At 46.0% G+C, this 23880-nt stretch overlaps 3 protein-coding genes across 6 annotated transcripts in view; 2 read left to right on the top strand and 1 right to left on the bottom strand.

The window, feature by feature from the left end:
* HSD17B10 (hydroxysteroid 17-beta dehydrogenase 10) lies at positions 1-6801 on the top strand. Its single transcript, XM_035140812.3, has 6 exons — positions 1-55; positions 468-632; positions 719-883; positions 3237-3365; positions 5489-5597; positions 6093-6801. The coding sequence occupies exons 1-6, from the start codon at positions 29-31 to the stop codon at positions 6281-6283; spliced, it is 786 nt and encodes a 261-aa protein (XP_034996703.1). The 5' UTR covers positions 1-28; the 3' UTR covers positions 6284-6801.
* Positions 6802-7466: 665 nt separating this feature from the next.
* On the bottom strand, positions 7467-17399 carry RIBC1 (RIB43A domain with coiled-coils 1). Of its 3 annotated transcripts, none has more exons than XM_035140811.3 (8): positions 17362-17399; positions 16008-16154; positions 14476-14557; positions 12401-12745; positions 10052-10170; positions 9580-9807; positions 8430-8596; positions 7467-8078 (listed from the first exon to the last, which is right to left on the bottom strand). In XM_035140811.3, exons 2-8 carry the CDS (start codon positions 16122-16124, stop codon positions 7997-7999), a joined length of 1140 nt encoding a protein of 379 aa, XP_034996702.1. In that variant the 5' UTR covers positions 16125-16154; positions 17362-17399; the 3' UTR covers positions 7467-7996. The 3 variants fall into 3 exon arrangements, with proteins under 3 accessions (XP_034996702.1, XP_034996701.1, XP_060125140.1); XM_035140810.3 differs by having other exon boundaries at positions 16008-16138; XM_060269157.2 differs by having other exon boundaries at positions 16008-16132.
* Positions 17400-17673: 274 nt separating this feature from the next.
* The window catches only part of SMC1A (structural maintenance of chromosomes 1A), a 28243-nt gene continuing 22036 nt past the window's right edge, over positions 17674-23880 (top strand). For both annotated transcript variants that reach the window (XR_015947190.1, XM_035140900.3), the window contains exons 1-5: positions 17674-17928; positions 18646-18834; positions 19319-19431; positions 20891-21094; positions 22672-22910. Coding sequence is in view for 1 of the 2 variants with exons in the window: in XM_035140900.3 (XP_034996791.1) it covers positions 17820-17928; positions 18646-18834; positions 19319-19431; positions 20891-21094; positions 22672-22910 (854 nt within the window). In the remaining variant the exon portion in view is untranslated. The remainder of the gene's footprint in view (positions 17929-18645; positions 18835-19318; positions 19432-20890; positions 21095-22671; positions 22911-23880) is intronic.

Below are 23880 nucleotides of genomic sequence, written 5' to 3'. Positions count from 1 at the left end.
GAAGGGGGCGGGGCCTCCGGGGAGAAACATGGCGGCGGCGCTGAGGAGCGTGAAGGTGAGGCGGCGGCGGAGGAGGATGAGGAGGACGGGCAGCTCGAGAGCGGGGAAGGGCTCGCGCCGAACCCCGAGAGCGAGGCCGGGGAGCAGCGGCGGCGGCGGCGGGGCTAGAGAGGCCGGCGCTTCTTAGGGCAGGGAAGGGAACCCCGATATACTGGGGAAGCAGCTGCCGCGAGGAAGGCGCGTGTCTGGGGAGGAGGCCCACGCAGCCCTCCCCCCGTGAAGCACAGGGACTCTGTCGGGGGAAGGAATGATGGGGCAGTCGTTACTGGCACTTTTTTTCAAATCCAGGGAAGCCTGGGCAGCACCAGGGTATGACTGAGCCTGGAAGGCATTTAAAACTTTAGAACCTCTTGGCACTCCTGCTTTACTTGAACGATAATTTTCTCTTTTTTTCTCATTACTTCCAGGGAATGGTTGGCCTGGTGACCGGTGGGGCTTCAGGCCTAGGCCGAGCCACGGCAGAGCGGCTGGTGCAACAGGGAGGCAGTGCTGTGCTTGTGGATCTGCCCAAGTCCGATGGGGAGAGTGTGGCCAAATCGCTGGGAGAGAGATGCATCTTTGCTCCAGCTGATGTAGGGATTTTTCAAAGGGGGATTTGATAAAGAGGTTGTACCCATAGAGTAGCAGCTGAGCTAAGTGGTTTCCTCTCCTTTCCCAGGTAACATCAGAGTCAGATGTGAAGGCTGCCCTAGCACTGGCACGGGAAAAGTTTGGCCGTGTGGATGTGGCAGTGAACTGTGCTGGGATTGCAGTGGCTGTCAAGACCTATAATATTAAGAAGGACCTTCCTCACAACTTGGAAGACTTCCAGAGAGTTATTAATGTGAGCATTAAGAAAACCCTAGTCCATTCTTGTTATTGGTTTGTCATCAAATGTTCTACCTCCAACCTAACAATTCTTGCCTCACAAAAAACAGCAGAAAATTTAAGATACCTTACTGAGCAAGTGGGACCTGTAACAAATTGTTGTCATGTGGAGTGTTCCTGTTCAGGGTGCCTGTCAGCCAGCCATACTCTGCTCCTTTTCAAGTTACTCCTTTTCATCCTCCTTTTTCCATTTCCATTTCAACTCCCCACCCACCTACTACTCCCTCAACTTTTTCTCATAAGGTTTGGTTTAGTTAATAATCTTGGTCACCCTTCTTTGCATCCAATATTCTTAAACTGTGGTGCCCAGAACTGGACACAGGACTCTTAGGTGTCCAGAACAGAGTGGTACTATTACTGCCCTTGATCTGGACACTATACTTCTGTTGATGCAGCCTATAATAGCATTAGCATTTTTGCTGCTGTGTTCCCTTCTTACGGGGGACGCAGGTGGCGCTGTGGGTTAAACCACTGAGCCCTAGGGCTTGCCGATCAGAAGGTTGATGGTTCGATTCCCTGCGATGGGGTGAGCTCCTGTTGCCCGGTCCCAGCTCCTGCGAACCTAGCAATTCGAAAGCACGTCAAAGTGCAAGTAGATAAATAGGTACCGCTCTGGCGGGAAGGTAAACAGCGTTTCCGTGTGCTGCTCTGGTTCTCCAGAAGCGGCTTTGTCATGCTGGCCACATGACCTGGAAGCTGTACACTGGCTCCCTTGGCCAATAACGCGAGATGAGCACCGCAACCCCAGAGTCGGTCATGACTGGACCTAATGGTCGGGGGTCCTTTACCTCTGTAGCCACACTGGTTTCTTTAGGTGCCTCCCACTTTTCTTTCTTGTTGGAATTGTCAGCATTTGTGCCTATAATATTTTACCTTTAAGAAACTTCCATCCATTCAGACTCCCTGCTATTTGAGTATTTCTGACCATGGGATCTCATGGTTTTTTTTGAAATCAGCCTTCTTAAAGTCCAAAGTGCACGTGTCTGACTGCACTTAGCTTTCCCTTGCCTTTGTATCATGAAACCAAGCAAATGATTGCTTCCTCCCAAGTTTCCGAGTACTTCCATTTCATCAGTCAGTCACTCCCTGTTGGTGAGGACCAGGTCCAAGATAGATGATCCTCTTGTCGCTTCTTCCACCTTCTGGGAAATGAAATTGTTAGTGAGGTAGTGGAGGAATTTGTTGGACCTTACATTCTTGGCAGAGCTCGATATCCAACAGATATTTGATAATTGAAATCTATGATTATTATCTCTCTCTTTTTAGAATATTTGGTAATCTGCTCTAGGAAGGAATCATGCAAGTCTTCAGTCTGGCTTGGAGGTCTATAGCACACCCACAATAAGGTCACTGCTGTTTCCCTTTTCTATAGTTTTTACTCATATATTCTGCCTTCCATACTCCAGGTTATGGATCTCTTCACAAGTGTACACATCTTTTACATATAACACTATTAATCCCTTCCTGTTTAGTCTGTTCCTTTTGAACAAGTTGTACCCCTCAATTTCCACATTCTAGTCATTAGTCCAACCCCACCAGGTTTCAGTAATGTCTACTATATTGTATTTGCCACCCTGTATTAAAAACTCAAATTCATCTTGCTTGTTTCCCATACTCTGTACTTCAGTATAGAGACAACTGAAACAAGTCATTCCTTCCAGCTACTTCCTCCTTGTAATTTCCTGCCCTTTAGCAGGTTTCTGTTACAGGACCTCAGTTTCCTGTGCATGAATGAAGCTATTATCGCCAGTACCGGGGGTTCTCCTGTCAACTGTCTTCCTGCCCCATAGGATTTGGATTAAAGCTTTCCTGATCAGGTTCATGAGACTCTTAGCAAACACATTCTTGCCAACCACTATGAGGTGCCACCCATTTCTTGCCTGAAGTCCTTTCTCAAGGAAGCAGAGACCATGGTCCAAGAAGCCAAACCTTTCCTGACAACACCACAAATAGAAGCCACTGTTTTCCTTCCAGTATTTCCCTCTTTTCCTGGGCCATGACATTCAACAGGGAGTGATGTAAAAACCATCTGTGCCCCAAGGCCCTTCAGATTCCTGCCCAGATTATCATAGTCGCTTGGTGTATGTCAAAGGCTGTGTTGGGCAGTATTGTTTGTATCCCCATCAGAAGGAAGGATTGAGTTTAATATTCATATTCGACTTAATGATTTTGAGTGATAAGAGGGTGTTTGCTAGGCCCAAAGTTCTAATGTGATGAAGTAAATATGATGTTTTGCACTATTGATTTGAAAGGGGTAGGAAAGGGCCAAGCTTGGGGGTGCATAACTTCCACCTGCCTGTGTTCCTCAGGTGAATATTGCTGGAACATTCAACGTAATCCGTCTGACTGCAGGTGAGATGGGACGGAATGAGCCCGACTCAGATGGGCAGAGAGGGGTAATCATCAACACTGCCAGTGTGGCTGCCTTTGAGGGGCAGGTAAGTTTCAAGCCTCCACTGCCAGCTGTATGAGACAAAGAAGATCCCCATGTTACAACATGAAACAGTCTGATAAACAAAAGGCAACACGTGGGCTAATAATGTATTGGCAATATTTATTAAACACTATCAATTGTTTCTTAATTCATAAACAAAAGCCATATAATACATGCAAGAAGTCACAGGAAGAACTGTTCTGTTTGCTGTTTGTTGTTGCTGTGTTTACAGCAGCACCTGGCTCCAGTTCATGCTCAACCAAACTTTGATATAGATATGAACTGTGGAAAGGCTTTCGGCCTCAACTTCAGTGTTTCTTTGTGGTTACACACCATTCTAAGCATTCCTGTAGATGGAATATTTATTTGACTTCTATTAGTTCATGACTTCTTGCACCTATTATATGGCTTTTGTTTATGAATTAAGAAACAATTTATAGTGTTTCATAAATATTGCCAATACATTATTAGCCCATATGTTGCCTTTTGTTAATCACATCCATTGTCAGCTGGCCTGGTTGGCAACACCCAGCTGACACTACCTTAAAGCAGTATACACACAGGTGTCCTATGCTTAGTGCCATTCTTACAAAAGAGCAGGACCATAAAGGTCTTTGTTGGATTGCAACTCCCACCAGCCCCAGCCAGTATGGTCAGTGGTCAGGATTATTTCTGGAAGACCTGAAGTTCCCCATTGCTTCTGCACAGCGTCAGTAGAATACTCAAGGGTTAATAATTGCTCTACTTTGTCCCAGAAACATGGATACTGTAAGTTACTGAGCAGAGGAAAACATCCTGTATCTCAAGCTCAATAATACAGATCATCGTCATATAAAAATAATAATTTCATGCCACCCAAGCTCCAGGTTTGGCAGATGTTGTATTGACAGGATTAGCACCAGGTACTCCCACTATTTGTGCCCCAGCTTCTACTGCACTGTACAAGGGATGCACCTGACAGACCACAATGCTTTGCTGGCATTTCTGGGAGCACTGTTGCCCTACTTGGGTTGTGTGTACATATGTGCCCGTTCTGAATGGCAGGGGAGTAAAATGGAATATTCATTTCATAAGGTTAAAAAAAATCACAGGTTTGCTCTTGGTTCACAAGATTACAAGAGACTTTGTATTGAGAGGCAGGGTTTGGGCTGAATTAATTCAAAGATGACCAGCCTCTAGCTTTGAGGCAGCCAGTGATTCAGAAAACTTCTACCCAGCAGTAGAGAGAGTGAGAGACTTACAGGTTTGCCTAGGATACTCGGGCAGGCCTGTGTTCTGCCCTGTTCTCCTATACCACACTGGTCTGCAGACTAAAGGTGTACCAAGCCTGAGGCAAGGGGCTGTATATGTTCTTCAGCAAGGAATAAAGATTGTCTTGTACTTACAATTTGGAAAAAAGAATGTGACTTCAGAATTGGGAACTGCGAGAGTATTTAGAACTCAAGAAGGGGGAATGAGGAAGTCCGAAATGTTTAGATTTGAAGTTATATAGTAGAACTTTTATCTTTCTTTTTCTTTTCTTTTCTTTTTCTTTTTTTCTACTTCATTGTTATTGATATGTGAAGAATTTTGGGGAATAAGATATGTTGAAATTGCCTTATATTTTTTTCTTTGTACTTTTCTATTGTTTTTTTTCTTTATATAAAATCCAATAAAAATTATTTTTTAAAAAGATTGTCTTGTACTAAAGGCATTGGCTATTATGTTATCTTTTATAAAGCTGTGGGGAACCTCTGTCCTGCTCCTAGATGTTGCTGAACCATAACCCTCATCATCCCTGGCCATTGGCTGTGCATTCTGGGTGGGGCAGATAGGAGCTGTAATTCAGTAACATCTGGAGAGCCAAAGTTTCCCCACAGTTGCTTAAATGAGTTTGGATGGAGGGCTGGGAGGAATTCTTCCCCTCCCCCCCAAACCTGTTTAAGGACTTCCCATGACTTGCTTTCTGCCCCCTCACCTTGCCCCAATTAAGAGTGACTTCAGATTACTGCCCTGCTCAGACTTCCTATACCTCTGATAGGCTTGTTGCAGTGCTACTCAATCTCCACACCCTCCACATAGGCATTTCAGAGAACACTTGTGACTTTAATAAGGGTTTAGAGCGCCATTGTTTTTTTTCCTCCCCAGGTTGGCCAGGCTGCCTATTCCGCTTCCAAAGGAGGCATTGTGGGAATGACACTGCCCATCGCTCGGGATCTTGCACCTTTAGGGATCCGAGTGGTTACCATTGCACCAGGTAGCACTCCTGTCTTGAATCTGGGCTTTGGGAGAGGAAGGTGCTCTTGGGAGGTGCTCAAGGCTGTAATTGCAGGATTGTATACTCCACAGAACTTGGTACAAAATTCATTAGTGGGGGTAGTGCTATCTGCATGCATTTATGCACATTTGCCTTTTCCATATCCTATCCAGAATGTCTTGCATATTTAGTCATAGGCATAGGGCTGTATGTGGCACTGAACTTCTGGAATCCTTATTGAACCACCTTCACTTTCCGATTTCAGCAGGTGCTGACCATGCACTTTAGAACCTATCTTTGCAGCTGTAAGTCCTAGAAACTTATTTTAAAACAAAAACTAAGCTTCTTAGGAAGCTAAATTCTGCACCCAGTCCCAGCAATGCATTATGTGCTCCAATAATTGTGGCACACTCACACAGTGCTCTGATTAACAGGCATTGTAAAAGAGTAAAGAACAGAGACTGGCAACTCTGAGTGTGCTTTTGTTTTTTCCAGGTCTCTTTGCAACACCTCTTCTGGCATCACTTCCTGAGAAAGTGAGGACATTCCTGGCACGGCAGGTGCCCTTCCCAAGTCGTCTTGGTGCTCCGGAGGAGTATGCCCACCTGGTGCAATGCATAATAGAGAACCCCATGCTCAATGGTGAGGTGATCCGGCTTGATGGGGCGATCCGAATGCAGCCCTGAACTGTAAGCTTGGCCCTGGAAGAGCAAGAGGGTTTGCTTCCCCATCACTAGTCAGGGATTGTTTCTCTGGCCACTGGACCATAATCATGGTACTTTCAAATCTGCTGATGATTACAGCTGCCTCTGCTATGCCTCCTCAACTGGAATCTAAGTTAGCAAAAGCAAATGATTAACACCTGGACTATAATAAATGAATTAATTGTATGCTCCTCTGTTTGCTGTATGAGCCTTCTCATCCCTTGCCAGTGGGACAGTCTAGAAAACCCTATGCTCTAGTCTTCTAACCCACTAATAAGTCCCTGTTCCAAATTTGCAATGCAATCCAGGAGCCCTGCCTCTGTTTTACTTCCAAAGACACCTGTGATTTTGTTTAGCATTGATCTTCTTTGTTTATTTTACTCAGTCTATGATGAGGATAACATGCATGTGCTACACATAAAAAATGTATCAGAGAGTGAAGGAAAGCAAAGTCTTATTTAAACAAATTGTGCAAATAAAGTAGGCAACTTATTTCTAAAGCTTTCAAATTATTTAGAGCTCTTGGGGGTGGAATAGCAGTAGTAGTGTGGAGTAGCAAAGCAAGTCAGGGAGTATGAAGGAAAGAGTGGTAGTTGGAGGGGAGTATGTTAGTGTGGGCCAGTGAAGTCCTATACCAGGCATCCCCAAACTGTGACCCTCCAGATGTTTTGGCCTACAACTCCCATGATCCCTAGCTAACAGGACCAGTGGTCAGGGAAGATGGGAATTGTAGTCCAAAATATCTGGAGGGCCGAAGTTTGGGGATGCCTGTCCTATACCCTGGCTATGACCACTGCCAGTTTATCCTGCCTGTTCTCTGGTTTTTGAATTATACAACTCAGATACATTTTTGTAGCCAGGAAAAGCTGTGTTATCAGATTGTGTTGCTGCACATGAAAGCTGAGAATCACAGCTTATGGGGGCAGTGTGGCTTTCTGGACTCCAGCCTTAGTCTTGCTACTGCATAACTGCAAGCACCAGCAAATAGGATCAGGCCCTGCTGGATGATGATGATGATGTTTATGTTTGTATACCACCCTTCATCCAAAGATAACAAGGCTGTTCAGAACACAATGTATTTTATATACACTTGTTCACTTCTTAGATATTTTATATTAAAAAATAAAATAATGTTTAGTCCCTGATGAGAGGAAGAAGCTGACCGTGCAGTTTGCCCCAATGGCTTTGTTTTATTTCTTGGCTGTTGTGGATAAGCAAACCATTCTGAGCTAAACCACCTACAAATCCCAGAAATACTAGCACCTGATCCTGAGGAAAAGCTATATAGAGATGTTCCCTTGCATTCTGTTGTTGAGGCACTCTGTTCTGTGATGTGTGTGCAAAACAAACCACCTTAGCCCCTTACTCTAATTTTCTTCTCCGGGGACCCGTTCACGCATTAGGGAAGCCACTTCAATGCACTTAACAATCATAATAGCTTGCCATGTGGTTGGGCAACATTTTACACTGGTATAGACATCCACGTGGAGCAATTGTAGAGTGGTCTTCATGCAATAACATGGAAACTGGTCTAAATGGAAACTATGGTCTAGCAAACATCAGTTGCTTTGTCCTTGTAATTCTACATTACAGCCAGCAGATGACTCCCTTTGTAAATACTGCACAAAAAATACTTTACTGAACGCAAATCCTTCATTCCAGCCAGCTTTGGAACTGGGTTTGTCATGCTTCAGGTCAGCGGCTGCTAGTGTTAAACTGCAAGTGGTACTGGGCTGTGGGTACATTGGAGTAGACCTCTTTTTCCATATACTGTAAACTGTAGAACAAAGAACAGAAGTGTGGTCAGTGGAGAAGGCAAGCAAATGTTTGTCACTTCATTAGTGCCAAGTAAGAGTTAGCTTGGCCTGTGTTTTCAGTAGCAGGACTTAACCTAGGGAGAAAAGATGAAAATGCCTCTGAATATGTGCCTACTGCATCTCCCTCACCCCTGGATCACCACAAAGAGTAGCAAGGATTAGTGGGAAGAAAGGCACTGAGCGCAGGTGGCGGTGCTTCTAGACAAACTTCAGCCTGTCCTTCAGGGTACCTGCAATTCTCTATCTGAGGAGGCTGCCTCATTTCCATCTCCCAGGGGCAGGAAGGAACCTTTCATCCTTGGCCTACTCACTTTGACTTCTGTGCATCCGCTAGATCCTGGTTATAGGCATCCAGGCTCTTTCTCAGCTGCTGGCGAAAATTCTGCTCCTGCTGCTCCATCTCCATGGCGGCACGGCCAGCCAACTCACGCTGCCGGTCCCATTCAGCCTCCAACTGCTGCTCTTCTTCCCTCAGCCTCTAATAGAGTGGGAGAGAAAAGGCTCAGACATAGTGCAATGTGGCTGATTGAAGTGAAAACTATTTCACCCCTGGGTAAAATATCTACCGGTACTCTTGCTACAAACTCACAAGCCACTGTTCTCTCAACTGTTACCTGACCCCCTCAAATGTTAATATGGAGTTGGTACTGTCCTCCCTTACAGGGCTGTTGTAAGGTGTTCTTGAGTTAATGTAAAAGCACTTTGAAGATTTGAACTGTGATTTATATTTTATATATATTGAGAGGGAAACAGAGAACCTTTGTAACATTCCAGCTGCCTACATCCACCACCTCTTACTGGCATAGGAAAGTACCATTAGAAGCTCAGGAGGATGGAAAGTTTAAGACTGATCTTTTATCTGGGAAAGAAACACCATCCAAAATTTTGTAACACCCCCACCCCACCCCGCAGCATAACAGAGGAATTCAACATAGCACCAAGTGTGGGGTGTGTGTGTGCACAGAACAAAGTCTGCTTGCGCAACAGGACTTCCCATCTCTTTCCCCTGTGTGCCCCCTAAACCTGTTCTGGGGGTTCCTCCAACTCTCCAAAGCAGATTTAGGGGGTGATGGAGTCCCATTGCATGTGCGGACCTCATTCCATGCATGCAATAACTTAGCTGAATCCCACAATAGGGAGGATGCTCTTAAAATGTAGAGATAAGGGTTGTGCTTAGGCCAATGTACCTGCTGCCCTCTTCTCTCCTACATAATGGACCATTCTTGAGCTTACAAGGGGAAGCAGTCCATTTACTTAGCACCACTGTGCTCTGAACAGGTAGTGGATTGCAACCTAGTGTACACACACCTTGCATATTATGCAGAGACCTACCTACTCATGTATTGCCCATGTCAGCACATTCCCACCATTTCTGAACATCCTCTTAGTTGCGTTAGTTATGAAGGAACTTGTGTAACTCACAAGCTTTCTTGCTGCAGCATCAGCTGTGCCGCCACTTACCTGCTTCTCCTTACACTGCTGCTCCTGTGCTTTCCGCACAGCCTCCACTTCTGCAGAGGTCATCCCCTTCCAGCGGTCCGTGATCACACGGTGTGGGCCCACAAGGCTTTTGGCGATGTCAGGGTTTTCTGTCAGGAGGTCACCCGTCAGGTGGTTGTGGATTTCTGCATAGTTATTGTCCTGCTCACGCTGTTGGGCCAGCCGCTGCTGCTCAGCAACCTCTGCAGCCTGGTTTGGGAAAGGAGTAGATGGGATGCTGTTGTGACAGCATCTACAGCCTTGTGCACACGTCTTTCTAGCCCAGCCTTTCCCAACTTGGTACTCTCCACATGTGTGCACTACAACTTCCACTAGCCCTGGTCAGCATGCCCAGTGATCAGGGATAATGGAAGTTGGGAGTCCAAAACATCTGGAGGGAATGAGGTTGAAGAACGATGCAGATGAATAGCTAATTAATATAGGAAGGTGGTACCTGGGCTCGGTTAAAGTCAGCTATTGCCATGGCTTTGGCCTTGCGACACTCGTCCTCCAAACGTGCCAGTTCCAGGGCTCGTAGGTCCAGCTCTATCCTCTTTTTGTCTTCCATGAGGTCTACAAGGAAAGCAGGTGTTCTGGCATGCAGTCAAGCTACGCACACACACACACACACACACAGACACAGAGAATCCTCCCATAGGGCAAAGTGAGGCAGATTTGGAATGGCATAAGAGTAGCAGAATGGGAGACAGACACATCTGTGTTGCTTTGCAGCTCCCAACTGTTTCAGTAGGGCTTGTGATGCTGATAGTAAGTTATGACTTCCTTCTCCAGTTCCAACAGTGGGGTTCACTCTGACATGGAAGACTGGTCAAGGAGAAACATGGTCACTGCTTGCATCAGCACCTGTTGTTGACTAGACAAGCCTGTGCTCTAACTTAACAGTGTAAAGGTAAAGGGTAAAGGGACCCCTGACTGTTAGGTCCAGTCGCAGACGACTCTGGGGTTGCAGCGCCCATCTCACTTTATTGGCCGAGGGAGCCCGCGTACAGCTTCCAGGTCATGTGGCCAGCATGAATAAGCCGCTTCTGGCGAACCAGAGCAGCACACGGAAATGCCGTTTACCTTCCCACCGGAGCGGTACCTATTTATCTACTTGCACTTTGACGTGCTTTCAAACTGCTAGGTTGGCAGGAGCAGGGACCGAGCAATAAAAGCTCACCCCATTGTGGGGATTCGAACCGGCGACCTTCCGATCGGCAATCCCTAGGCTCCGTGGTTTAACCCACAGTGCCACCTGCATCCCTCAGTGTACCACTGAGCTAACAGCAGAACATGAGAAGGCCATGTCAAAGCAGGTGATCAGCCCTATAGCAGGACAGGCAACTCCCAATTTACGAAGGGGTTGCGTGCATCAGCCTGCCCTGCCTCCTTGTGGTGCCAAAAATGGCACAGGCATCCGTGGTTGTGCCTGTGCCAATTGTGCGCAAATGGGGAGTTGCCTGTATTCGGGAACTATAGTAGTTTGTCTGTGCTCACTTTTGAACAGTACTAGCACACACCTGGCCAAGAAACGTACACCAAAGAGTTAGTTGGCTACTATGCCTCTATCTAGAGCAGGGGTTCTTATCCATGGGGTCCATGGATTGGCATCGGGGGGGGGGGTGTCTGTGAGTCAGGCACAATAAAGATAAAGAAAATGTATCCAGTGCAATGAAATAAATTGTTCACAAAATTGTGTGTGTGTGTGTTGATTTCTACCTACACCCTACAACATAGTAAATAAAGATGTTGTAAATAGGCAAACAAGTTTCCCAGGCCTGGATGCAGCTGAAAAGTGTTCATCCAAGCCTGGGAAAACCCCTCGCCTCCAGCAGGACCACTGGGTCCAAGGGAGGCATTGTCTCCATCACGCAACAGCCCCCAACCTGGCGGTAAGTGTCATTACATACCCACCACCCCCTTATTTTTATTCAATGTCCCCCCAATTGCACCTGAGACTACTATCACCCCTCTGAATTGTTCCAGCACCCCCGGGGGCGGTATCACCCACTTTGGGAAACATTGCTCTTAAAGATTCACCTCCAACCTATCAGGCCAGTTGGGTAAATCTTTTTAAAAAAAATATATTTATTGATACTTATTCAAAAATATACAAAAATATACTGGTATACCCATTACAAAGTATATTTCTATAATATACAGAGATAAAACAGCTACTTAGTCTAAAAGAACAAAGTCAGAAGAAAGAAAAGACAAGGAAAGGAAAAACTTAATGAGAAAATGAGAGTAAAGGAAAAGAAACCTAAAGAAAGATGAAGAAGAAAATAAAAGGAGCTACATATAATATTCATTCCTTAAGAGCCAAACCAGTATTCCAGCTGGGTAAATCTTGTTGGTGCCAAACATATAAATAGGAGAATTCCTGGATGCCAAGACCCAGTTTGGGGGCAAGTACTCTTTGGTGAGAGAACCCCAGCAGAGATTTAAAGTCACAAAATATATAGTAAAGTAAAGCATGGAAATGCTTGTAGAAAATGCAGGAGAATTCCTTCATCTCCAACTTCTTCTGAGTAATACAAACGGTCTTAAGAAGAGGATAGCTATTCAGTAGAGCTCAAGGAAAACAAATAAAGCTGCTACATTTTCACCCAGAACTGAGGCCGAGTACGTTGCAGGGAAACTGGGTGTGCAGAATGATTTACCCCACCTGAGGCACTTGAGTGTCGTGGGCAGGGGCAATGCTGGGACTAGCTAGATGCTATTCTCCACATTCCTTTGTCAACCACAAAACACCAGCTTAGCACTCCTGTGTCCCCAAGCATTGCACACATCCTGAACATACCAGCATATTTACGGTCAGCAAGGTCCTTCTCCCGTTCACTTCTCTGCTCCTCCAGGACGCGTTTGTTCTGCTCCTTTAGAAGTTTTTGCCGAGCGTGCGCAATCTGGTCCTCACCAGCAAAGCGCTGCATGCTAGAAGGGCCACAGCGAGGGTCATCGTCACTCACACGGGCTGGGAGGGCTTTGCGTGCCGCCTCCGGGTCATAGAGGTCCCACTCACGGCGCATGGAGGGCTGCTGCTCCCGCTTGTGAAAATCCAAGATAGCCTGGTGAAGCTGTTTTTTCCGTTGGCGCTCCTCTTCTTCCAGCATTTGTGCAATCTTGTCGCACTGCACCCGATCTGCATCTGCATAAGAAGAGCACAGGATGCTGTCAGTCATTGCTCTGTGTGCCTCATGAAAAAGAACTGATTGACAAACCTGGAGATGTAAAGGGAACAAGACAAGGATGTCCATTATCACCATTATTGTTTACCATATTGGCCCAAATGTTAGATGCACTTGCACAGGGGCGTCTTACCCATAGAGGCTAGTGGCGCAGGGCGCCGGGGCGCCAAATTCTGGAGGGTGCCAGGGAAGAGGCGGGGGCTGGACACGGCGCCTCCCAGCATCAGCTTGCTGCCCTCGCCCACCTCCCCATGCCACGCTGAAGCAGCATGGCGCCCGGAACCTCTGCCTGCTGTGGCCGCCACGGCACAAAGCGGCCAGCTGAGCTGGGAGGCACCATGTCCAGCCTCCACCTCTTCTCTGCTAGAGGAGCTGCCCTCCCCTCCAGCTGCTGCCTGCCTCCTCCAGCCCCGCCAGCAGTGCTGACCTCGACAACTCTGGGAAACCTGGGGGGGGGGGGAAGGGCCGGAGGGAGCTTTGCACCACGGCACTGGATACGCTTAAGACGGCCCTGCACCTGCAAATGAGACACACCTTTAAAATTCAAGGCTTATTTGTGGGTGCAGCCTGCCTCCTGGCACTACCTCCCCAAGCCTACCTCCCCAAGCTGGCGCCAGGGGGAGGCTTGGGAGCGGCAGGTGAGCTGTGTGCCATTTCCCCGCACTCCTGGGCTACTTCCTGAGGGGGCACCACTCTGCTTTGTCGCTGCCTCCCCCTCCCCCTCCTTACCGCAACTTGCACACCGCTGCCCGATCCTGCTCTCTGGGGGAGGGGGGAGCTGAGGTCCTCTGATGGTCTTCTGCTGGTTTCCTCACTCCAAGAAGTAAAGTTTCAGGGAACCAGGCAGAGGGCCTTCTCGGCAGTGGCACCCTCTCTGTGGAATGTCCTCTCATCAGATGTTAAGGAAATGAACAACTATCTGACTTTTAGAGCACATCTGAAGGCAACCCTGTATCAGGAAGTCTTGAATATTTGAGGTTTTACTATGTTTTTATATATACTGTAAGCCACCCAGAGTGGCAGGGGTATACATAATAAAATTATGATGATAATCATAATTTAAAATAATAATATAATAACATTATAATAACATGATGATAATCATCATCATTATCATATTAACCGGACATTAGAGTGGAGAAAAAGGTGAAATATTTTGGTATTTGGTTAACAAATAAAAACACATCACTTTTTCAGAATAACTGTGTTAAAGTATGAAACAAGGTAAAACAAGACTTAGCAAGATAAAAATCTCACTGTTAGGAAGAGTTTCAGCTATTAATACAAATGTATTACTGAATATGCTGTTTATATTTCAAACTATACTGATTACTGGTAATGTGAGGTGCTTCAAACAATGGCAAAAAGGGATATCAAAATTTATCTGGCAGGGGGGAAAAACAAGGATTAAATTTAAAATATTAACAGATCTTAAAGAAAGACATAGATTCAAGCTGCCAGATTTAAAATTAAACTATGAAGCTGCCTGTTTGATATGGTCAAAAGAGTGGATATATTTTTTTTAATGCAAACCCCACTGAGGTTGATGCATTTCATTCTGCCAGACCTCCTGCACTTTATTTCATTTGAATTTAACTGTTGTGGTGACTGACTTGCTCAGGCCCCAGACCAATGCCCTGAGACAAGTGAGATAAATAACCTCACAGAGAAATGGAGCAGAAACACTTACCGAAAGCTTCATCACGTCGTTTCTCTGCAATTTCTCTGAGTTTTCGTTCTTCCACCTGGGTCTTCAAACCTTCTACATCCACCTTAAAAGTGACACTACAAGTTAGTTGCTGCATCGGATGTGGCTGTTTCAGAAGCAAACAGAATGCAGGATCTTGCATGCTGCCCTCCCAAATAAAGACAACAAAGAACATGCAGGAACCTGAAAGATGCAATGGCATAAGCTCTCCTATTTCATGTCAGCTAGTTTAGAATACAGTATAACTTTGAAGCTGCTGACCCGCTTTGCTGAATTCTGGTTCATTACTGGGCTCAAGTCAAAATGCTGTTTTTACATTTAAAACCCCAGATGGCTTAGGATAAAGAAGCTTAAAAGGACCATCCCCTACCACATTAGTCTGCCTGTTCTCACAGCTCATCTGGTAGGACCTGCTACATGTCCTACCACCAACTGATGCAATAGAATAGGGTCTGGTTATGCCTAATTTCCTGTTGCTTTTGGTTATTTTTTTCTGCTGTCTTGGTTTTTGGTGTGCAGTTATGCATCAATATTTTTACTTGCTTTATTTTTTTGCTGTAAGCTGCCTTAAGTGCCTCTGTCCCCTTTGCTATCAATTATTATCCTATCTTTCTAACAGATCTGATGCTTTTAAGGCTTCAGGTTTAAGCTTTTGGCCTGCATATATAGAATATACGACCACTGAGCATCTAGAGCATGAAATACAGGTGCTCCTGAGGAGTGATCAGGAGTAATCTATTATGTGAAATAGTGAGATGAACACTCATGTCATCTGTGATACCTGTAATAATGGAATTACAGAAAATGAACAGTCCTTGCTTTCACTCATAATACTTCAACCCCTGAAGCTGGATTTTTTGCTGAGAGTTTATTCTTGTATTTATGAATCACTTCCTATGAATCAATTATTTATTGCATTCATATCCCACCTTTTTCTCTAAGGAGCTCAAGGTGGTTCATGGTTCTCCCCCATCTCAACTAATCCCCACAACAAACCTGTGAGTTAAGTTAGGCTAAGACGCAGTGAGTAGCCAAGGTCCCTAAGTGAGCTTCATGGCCAAGTGGGGATTTGAACCAGTTCCTAGTCTGACACTAACCACTACACCACACTGGCTCTCTCAAAGTGATTAATGTATAGTCCAGCTGCCCTTAAAGTTTTTAGCCAACATGATGCCCTTAAGATTTTTGGACTACAGCTCCCATCATCTCCAGCCAGCATAGCAATTAGTCAGGGATGAAGGGAGTTGAAGTTCAAAACATCTAGAAGGCAGCATGTTAACTGCCCATAGCCTAGCTAGCCCATATCCCCAATAAATAACCTCTTGCTGTGTCTCACTGAACAAGCTGACAAGCTGAAAGAAAATTTGGAAAGGAGTGTTCAGGTTAAGGTGTCTCTGCACAGGGATTACTTCCTACAGGTATGTCAGTTCTGAGGGATAGTTAAGGAGCCCAGAACTTCAAAATCAAGGCAGTCCTCCTCCAAACAAATGACTCCATAGCACTTCATGTCTCACCCCCATTGTGCGGTAGCGAGCATTAAAGATGCGGCTCTGTCTTTGCTTCTCCCGGTTCCTGCGGGCTTCAATGGCAGCTGCTTCTTTTAGATCTGGCTGGATGTCCACTTTATACATATTTGCACCTGTAACTGAGGGTTGTGTTTTCTTGTCAGAGGAAGAGAGATTAAAGTTTTTAAAGCCGACCCAGCTCCAGCCCATTGCTAACTAATCTTATCTGAGTGGTGGGAATAGATAGGCCTGTCTCTCTATTTATTCTGGAACAATTTGCAGTTAGGTCTTGGGTCGGTCACGACTGGACTTAATGGTCAGGGGTCCCTTTACCTTTACCTTTAAGCATGGAATAAGCTTTTCTCCAACATCAGATCTGCGTAGTTCAGAGTTCGGAAACCTTTTCAGCCAGGAGGGCCAGATGCTTATCTGTCCCCACCCCATGGACCAAACTTGACAGGTGGGTTGCTCTGTCCACCTGTCAAAGTACTTGGGAAGTGTTTCCCAAGCACATGGCAGCCAGCTAGTTGCATTGAAACTTCAGTGTGAAGCACTTTGCAAGGCCTCTGCTCAGCGCTCCTCAAGGATTGAGCATATGAATGGCAACGCTGATTGTGGCAGGGATTGCCTGCATGATCAAGTTCCCCATGGAAGACCACATCTCTACTTCCCACATTTTGTGGTTTGGAAGAAACAGCCTTATAAGCCAGAGGTTTCCTAACCCTGATCTGGTGATTGCTGTCTTCTCCAGTGTTCTGCCTAGTTTATTTCAATCCCCCAACAAAGCAAAATGTTTAAAACAATTCACTTTCCCCTTCCTCCCTGGTGGGAAAAGGAGGCGCTATTTGGGGTCCACTTTAGGTACCAAAATGTTTTGGGCTGACCCTGGCTGGTGCTGGTGCTGTGTTATTATACATAGTTATTTGTATGGTTTCAATAGATTTTATATACAGTTTTAATTTTATCAATGTTCTATTGTTTTTTAACTATTGTTTCCCCACATGTTTTAAGCAGTTCTTGTTTTTATCAATAAACTGCCCTGAGTCCCTGCTGCCAGAGGAAGCAGTAGTGTGCAGACCCTCCAAGTGTCCCTATTTTCATAGCTGCCAAGTTAATCCCTTTTTTAAAGGGATTTTCCATTATGCTGAATAGGCTTCCTCGCGAGAAAAGGGAAAACTTGGCAGCTATGTATTTTCCAGGGACCTCCCCGATTTAGAGAAGCCACCCTGGTTTCTGATTTGATCCCAGAATGTTCCGCTTTTCCTTGGGATGTCCCTATCTTAATCAGAGAAGTGCTGGAGGGTATGTGGCGTGTGAATATTATACTGTATTATAGACCTCCCAACCGCTGTCCCGCGCTCACCTTCTCCCTCCGAATGTTTGCGTCCTCCTGGTTGCTATGCCAACAAGCCAGCCTGTTTTGAAACCAGTAAGTGTCGATTTATGCAAATATAAAAGTAGAGGAACCAATCAGCCAAAAGAAAAGGGCAGGCAGGGCGGGAGCGCCTTTGGAAGAACGCCCCTCCCAACGTCTTAGAAGGGAAGAGGGTGGAGCTACGTATGCAAAACCTAACGGGCAATAGCGCCCTATCAGCTGTCGGCTTTTCGAGGGAGGTGGGACACCCGGATTTGGAGAACGTGAGGCGTCGAGTCCTCGCGAGGTTTCTGCGCTCGCGTTCTGGTTGTGGCATAGCGGGCCGGAGAGTAGTCCGGAGTAGGGGGCCTTGAGGTTCTGGCCCGGGGGCCGTGTTGGCCCGTGTCCCCTACCGGGCCCCGTAGTTCCCTTCCGTTCCTGCTCTGGCGTTTTCCGCAGCCCGCGAAATGGGGTTCCTCAAGCTGATCGAGATCGAGAATTTCAAATCGTACAAGGGGCGGCAAATCATCGGGCCCTTCCGGCGCTTCACGGCCATCATCGGGCCTAACGGATCTGGTGCGCGGGGCAGGCGGCGGTGGAGCGGGGTCGGGTCGGGGGCTGAGCGTTGGATCGGCGCATTTCAGTCTCGCGAGAGGCCAGGCGGGCTTCGCCGAGAGGAAGGCCCCGCCATGGTGCCCACTGCGCCCCTGCACGAGTCGCTGTCCTGGGAGGGATTTCCTCCGCCATGGGGGGCGCCCGCTGTTTGGCGTGGAGGGCTGGGTGGGGGCGCCAGCTTGGTTTGAGCGTTTATGTCAGCTGTGAATGACTGTAGTCTCTCGGATACACCGCTTTGAGAGAGTTTTTCACATTTTTGGTGCAGAAGCAACTTGGTTATGAAAGTTTAAATAGCTGGAGGAGGCACCCTACTGCAGCAAAAGGCGTGTGGGGGTCAAGGTACTCCCCCAAAACTGTGAAATTTGAGAAGGGAGAGCGGTAAGCAGCAGGTTGAGGACATGCTTAGTGGTGACATTTGTCAGGAAAGGGGAGAGACATTCTTAGTTTTTTAAGAGAGGCTCAAATCTTGGGGTGCCCACCACAGATCAGAAGAGGCATTCAATGCAAGAAATAAATTTGTGTATGCTCAGAAGCAATCTTCACAGGTTACAGGGTTGTGGCATGTGCTGCAATGGTTTTAGGGCCCAGGAAATGAAATCTCAAATGACACCTTGAGGGAAAGCCGTATGGCACTTTTGCTAAAATGCATCATGGTTTACTTTGTTGTCCTCCATCCAGGCAAGTCAAACCTCATGGATGCCATCAGCTTTGTGCTTGGTGAGAAAACCAGCAATTTGAGAGTAAAGACATTGCGAGACCTGATCCATGGGGCCCCTGTAGGGAAGCCAGCTGCCAATCGGGCATTTGTCAGCATGGTTTACTCTGAAGATGGCGCTGAAGACCGCACCTTTGCAAGGGTCATCGTAGGTGAGCTTTAGGGACAGGGTGAGGAAATGGTTGGGTGTATGTCATGCTGTAGTATTGGAGTCTCTGGTAAGCCATGTTGCTGGGTGGCTCGAGCAAAGAAGGCTCGGCTACTCTGAAAGGGGTAATGTGGGGGGAGGTCCTGAAGTGAGTCCCATTGTGTTCAGTGGGGCTTATTTCCTTGAAAGTGTGAATAATAGTGCAGCCTTTACATGCTTACATGAAAGTAAGCCCCATTTGAACCCTATAGAACTTATTTCTGAATTGCCTAACGGGCCTAAATCTGCTAGTGCATTCTTCCAAAGAAACCCCATTCTGCTTTTTGCATTTACTTGTTTTCTGTGGAATGCTTTGTAAGGCATTCTTCCAACCCTACGGTATCATCATCTTCAGAATTGGGGAGTAGAGTTAAGGAGCTTCTGGAACTTTGAAGTCTTGGGTTTCTAGTGTTGTCTGAATGATAGTAAATGAGATGTCTGTTTTCTAGGAGGCTCATCAGAGTACAAAATAAACAATAAAGTGGTACAGCTGAGTGAATACAGTGAGGAGCTGGAGAAACTGGGCATTCTAATCAAAGCTAGGAACTTTCTAGTCTTTCAGGTAAGCCCTCCCCCTTTATAATCTCCCCCAAAACACATGCTATAGTACAGGGGTGGCCAACTCCCAACACACTGCGATCTACCTCATAGGGTTAAAAACTGGCAGTGATCTACCCCTTTTTGGGGGGTTCAGATCAAAGTTGTTGAGCTTTTTTTTAGGAAGGAAAGCCCTGTTAGGAAGGAAAGTCCAACACTGTTGAACTTTTTTTAGGGGAGCCAAAGTTGTTGAGGATGTATGAGGGGAGCCAGTGATCTACCATAAGACATAAAGTGATCTACCGGTAGATCACGATCTACCTGTTGGACGTGACTGCTATAGTAGAACATAAATTTATTGGCATTTTCCCACCGAGAGCCCATGTTGACAGCCAAACATGAGCAGACTTTCTTGTAACATTTCCAGAGTTGCTGACACTTGAGCAAAGGTTCATTTAAGAGCATAAGAAAAGCCCTGTAAGATCAGGCCAGTGGTCCAACAGACTCAGTGTCTTGTTCTCACAGTGGCCAATCAAATGTCTTTGGGAAGCCCACAAGCAGGATTTAGGTGCACTTAATTGGGATTCCCAGCAACTGGTATTCAATGTTATACTATGTTCAGTGGGTAGTACACAGCCATCATGGCTAGTGGTTGTGCTTTGTGGGATATGGTATGGGCTCCACATGGATTCTGGGATGGGCTCATGTAATCCTACTCGGAGGAGAGCAGAGATGTGAGATTCAAGCTAATAGGATCCAGTGATGACTAAGCTTTAATTTAACAAATAATTATTTTAACAAACCTTGCTGCTGTGAGGAAGGGCTCTAGCTCAGCAGCGGAACAGTACATACTTGTTGGTTTTTTAGTTACATTTATATACCATCTTTTCTCCAAGGAGCTCAAGGTGGCACACATACTTCTCCTCCTTCCCATTTTATTCTCACAACAGCAACTTGCTGTGAGGTAAGTTAGGCTGAGAGTGAGTGACAGCCCATGTCTCCCAGTGAACTTCATGGCTGAGTGGGGAACCTGGTCTCGCAGGTTCTAATCCAGCTCTCTAACCAACAGGTTTCTGTTCAGTCCACAGCATCTCCAGGTATGACTGGGAAGGACTCCTGTTTGAAACCCTGGAGAGCCACTGCTCTCTGTCCAAGGCTGCTTCTTATGTTCCTATGTTCCTGCTTCAAATAGTGCCATTCTAGTGCTACCCTAAAGTACAAATGCAGACTCCATTGCCTGAGGGATGGTTTTGCCTCTAGCCTATTGAGCTGGGAAGCTGGCAGCAGTGTGGTTCTGAAAAGACAGATAAAAAACCAGACCTACAGGATCTAGCTGTGCCACAGACTCCCACTGCTTGTGTCATCGGTGGCATCTGTCTCTCTGATTTGTCGCATATTATTCAATCCATGCCAGAAGAATGGAGGTGACTAGATAAGATGAATCTCTTGGCTTGTTCTGATGCTGCCTGTTTTCACTGCCCCAGGGTGCGGTGGAGTCTATTGCCATGAAGAACCCCAAGGAGCGCACAGCACTCTTTGAGGAGATCAGTCGCTCGGGGGAGCTGGCTCAGGAGTACGACAAGCGCAAGAAGGAGATGGTCAAGGCAGAAGAAGATACTCAGTTCAATTACCATCGGAAGAAGAACATTGCAGCAGAGCGCAAGGAGGCTAAACAGGAGAAAGAAGAGGTAAAAACTGAAAGCTGTCCTTGGGCTGTGCTTTCCTTATGGGTCCAGAATGTTGTCACACTATCCTTTGGCACTTCAATCGTGGAAACGATTAATTTTTCAGCAGTTTAAGTGGAAATCCAATCTGTTTACGACCACCTTTTCCACATCCATATTCTTCCTCATTTCTTCTTCTCGGCCACCAACACTGCCCTCAACTTCTGCTGATTTTAAAAAAAATGCAGTTCCAAAGAGAAAAATCACTCCTTCCACTCCTCAGTCCCCTGGGCTCATAAAATGTCATGGTCAAAGTGGGCCAGTTCTGGTTATGATAATATCAACACCATCTCTTTCCACCTATCTGGGTGACACTGCTTGTTGGTCGTCAGTTGGGTGGGACTTGCCTCTTAGCTATTGTATTGCTGTGATTGGTGGCATGGTTATGCCTTCCGTATGTTCCAGCACCAGCACAACAATTTAAGTGTCTGGGATTTCCCCGTTCTAGCTCTAGGTGAGGTCTGGCATTTCTTTTGAGGATGGATAGGACTCGGCATGCCCTTCTTGCTATGTCTTCCTCTTTCTGTTATGAATCCTTAACCCTCAGTTCCCTGTTTTGTTATCTAAACAATTTTTCTGCCCATAAATACAACCTTATACAGTACTCACTTCCTTTTCCTGATTAAAATTCCAGTTTAAATAATAATTTTATTCTTTATACCCAGCCACTCTGAGGAATTGATCTTTTATTTTCAAGCATCTTCATTCTCCTCCCCTCCTTATTTTATTTCCTTATCTCTTTTTTTTTGTTTGCTGCCTCATTCTTTTTGTTCTTCAGTGACATCTTTTTTCTACTTAAATATAAAATTGGCCTTTCAGCTGTCTTCATCTTCCCCTCACCTCCTTTGGCTTCAGGGTGCCCTGCCTTATTGCCCTCCTTTCTCTCTTTTTAAGTACTTTTTAAGAGTGCAGTAAGGGACCCGGGTGGTGCTATGGGTTAAACCACAGAGCCCGGGCCTAGGCCTTGCTGATCAGAAGGTCGGCGGTTTGGATCCCCACGATGGGGGTGAGCTCCCATTGCTCGGTCCCTGCTCCTGCCAACCTAGCAGTTCGAAAGCACATCAAAGTACAAGTAGATAAATAGGTACTGCTCCGGCAGGAAGGTAAACGGCGTTTCCGTGCACTGCTCTGGTTTTCCAGAAGCGGCTGGCCACATGATCTGGAAGCTGTACGCTGGCTCCCTCGGCCAATAAAGCGAGATGAGTGCCGCAACCCTAGAGTCGGTCACGACTTTAACTTTAAGAGAATCTGAATTCCTAAATTCCCTGAGAGGGACTGTGTTTAGTGGGAAATAATCCCAGGTAAGTAAAGATAGGATTGCAGCCTAACTATGTCTGTTGAGAAGTAAGTCCTGTTGAATTCAATGAGGCTTACTGCCTGGTAAGTAGAGATAAAATTGAAGCCCAGAAAGTGTGGTGATGTTGCTGTTAAGGTAAAGTGGGTTTAGTTTGAGACTCTAGTGCTTGGGATTTCAAGTCCTTTAGGCTTGCAGCATGTGTTGCCAAAGCTTAAGCCTCATGTTCTCCTTTTTTTGGGGACAGGCAGATCGGTACCAGCGCCTAAAAGACGAGGTTGTGCGAGCTCAAGTCCAGCTGCAACTCTTCAAGTTGTACCACAATGAAGCTGAAATTGAAAAACTGAACAAGGAGCTGGGCTCCAAAAACAAAGAGATTGATAAAGATAAGAAGCGCATGGACAAAGTGGAGGATGAGCTCAAGGACAGGAAGAAGGAGCTGGGCAAAGTGATGAGAGAGCAGCAGCAAATCGAGAAGGAGATCAAGTAAGTGTAGTGGGACGCAAAGAACCAAATTTCAGAATTCTGGGATCTACTATAAAAGCAAAATCTGGACGTTTGGTTCTACCAACCCAGATCCAATCACCATGAGGTCTCCTGCATATACAGGATCTGTGTTAACACAAATCAGGTGTACCGAAAACCCTAAAATTGTACCGGACAACTGGTCAATAATTGCTTAGTTAACAATGTGGTTTTGCGTGTGGGGACTTTGAGGCTAAGGCCAGGGCTAACTAATCCCAAATAAAATCTTTGCTTGATATTATCTGTGACAGATATGGAAACAGCTTGGTTTCGGAGCCATCCTGGTCCACTGACACACACACATTCAAATCATGGAGAAATGTACATGGTCTCCAGAGCATGTCTAAATCTCTTTCCCCTGTTGTTTTCAGTGGGAAGGGGGAAATTCATACCAGAAATTGACAGAAAAACATAATATAATTCCTCTGCTCTCACTTCCAAGCCTGGCAGTGCTTTGGATATAGTGTGATTTTGGCAGTAGAGGAATATGTTAATGGGCTTAATTTGCAGAGTGCGTTATGGTTTTAATAATTCAGGTACACTTTGCATAGAATTTGGAAGGTTTTGGAGGGTTCACGTTTTTCCTCTGACTGTAATAAGCTGTGGTGTTAAATCAGGGCCAAGAAATGTGTGGCCTTTCGGATGTCGCCGGGCTAAAACTGCCACTGGCCCTTAACCAGCATGGTCAGTGGTCAGAGATCACAGGAGTTTAGTCCAGCAACACCTGGAGGGCTACAGGCTCCCCATCCCTGTCCTAAAGCAAATTGATTTAGAGTTGTCAAAATTATAAAATGTATGTACAACAATAGATAGAAAGAATATCTCAAGCAAAATAATATTAGTGTTACTGCAATTAATCTACTCCAGAGATCTTCAGACAGTGTTTGGGGAGAAACTTAGGGCTTCCTTGGAAGCTTATCAGGAGCGCCTT

The sequence above is a fragment of the Zootoca vivipara genome, chromosome 15 (assembly GCF_965207765.1).
Source record: "Zootoca vivipara chromosome 15, rZooViv2.hap1.1, whole genome shotgun sequence".
In the NCBI taxonomy this organism is placed as follows: domain Eukaryota; kingdom Metazoa; phylum Chordata; class Lepidosauria; order Squamata; family Lacertidae; genus Zootoca; species Zootoca vivipara.
The sequence above is the reverse complement of the archived record's forward strand: the minus strand, read 5'-3'. Positions and strand labels throughout refer to the sequence as shown.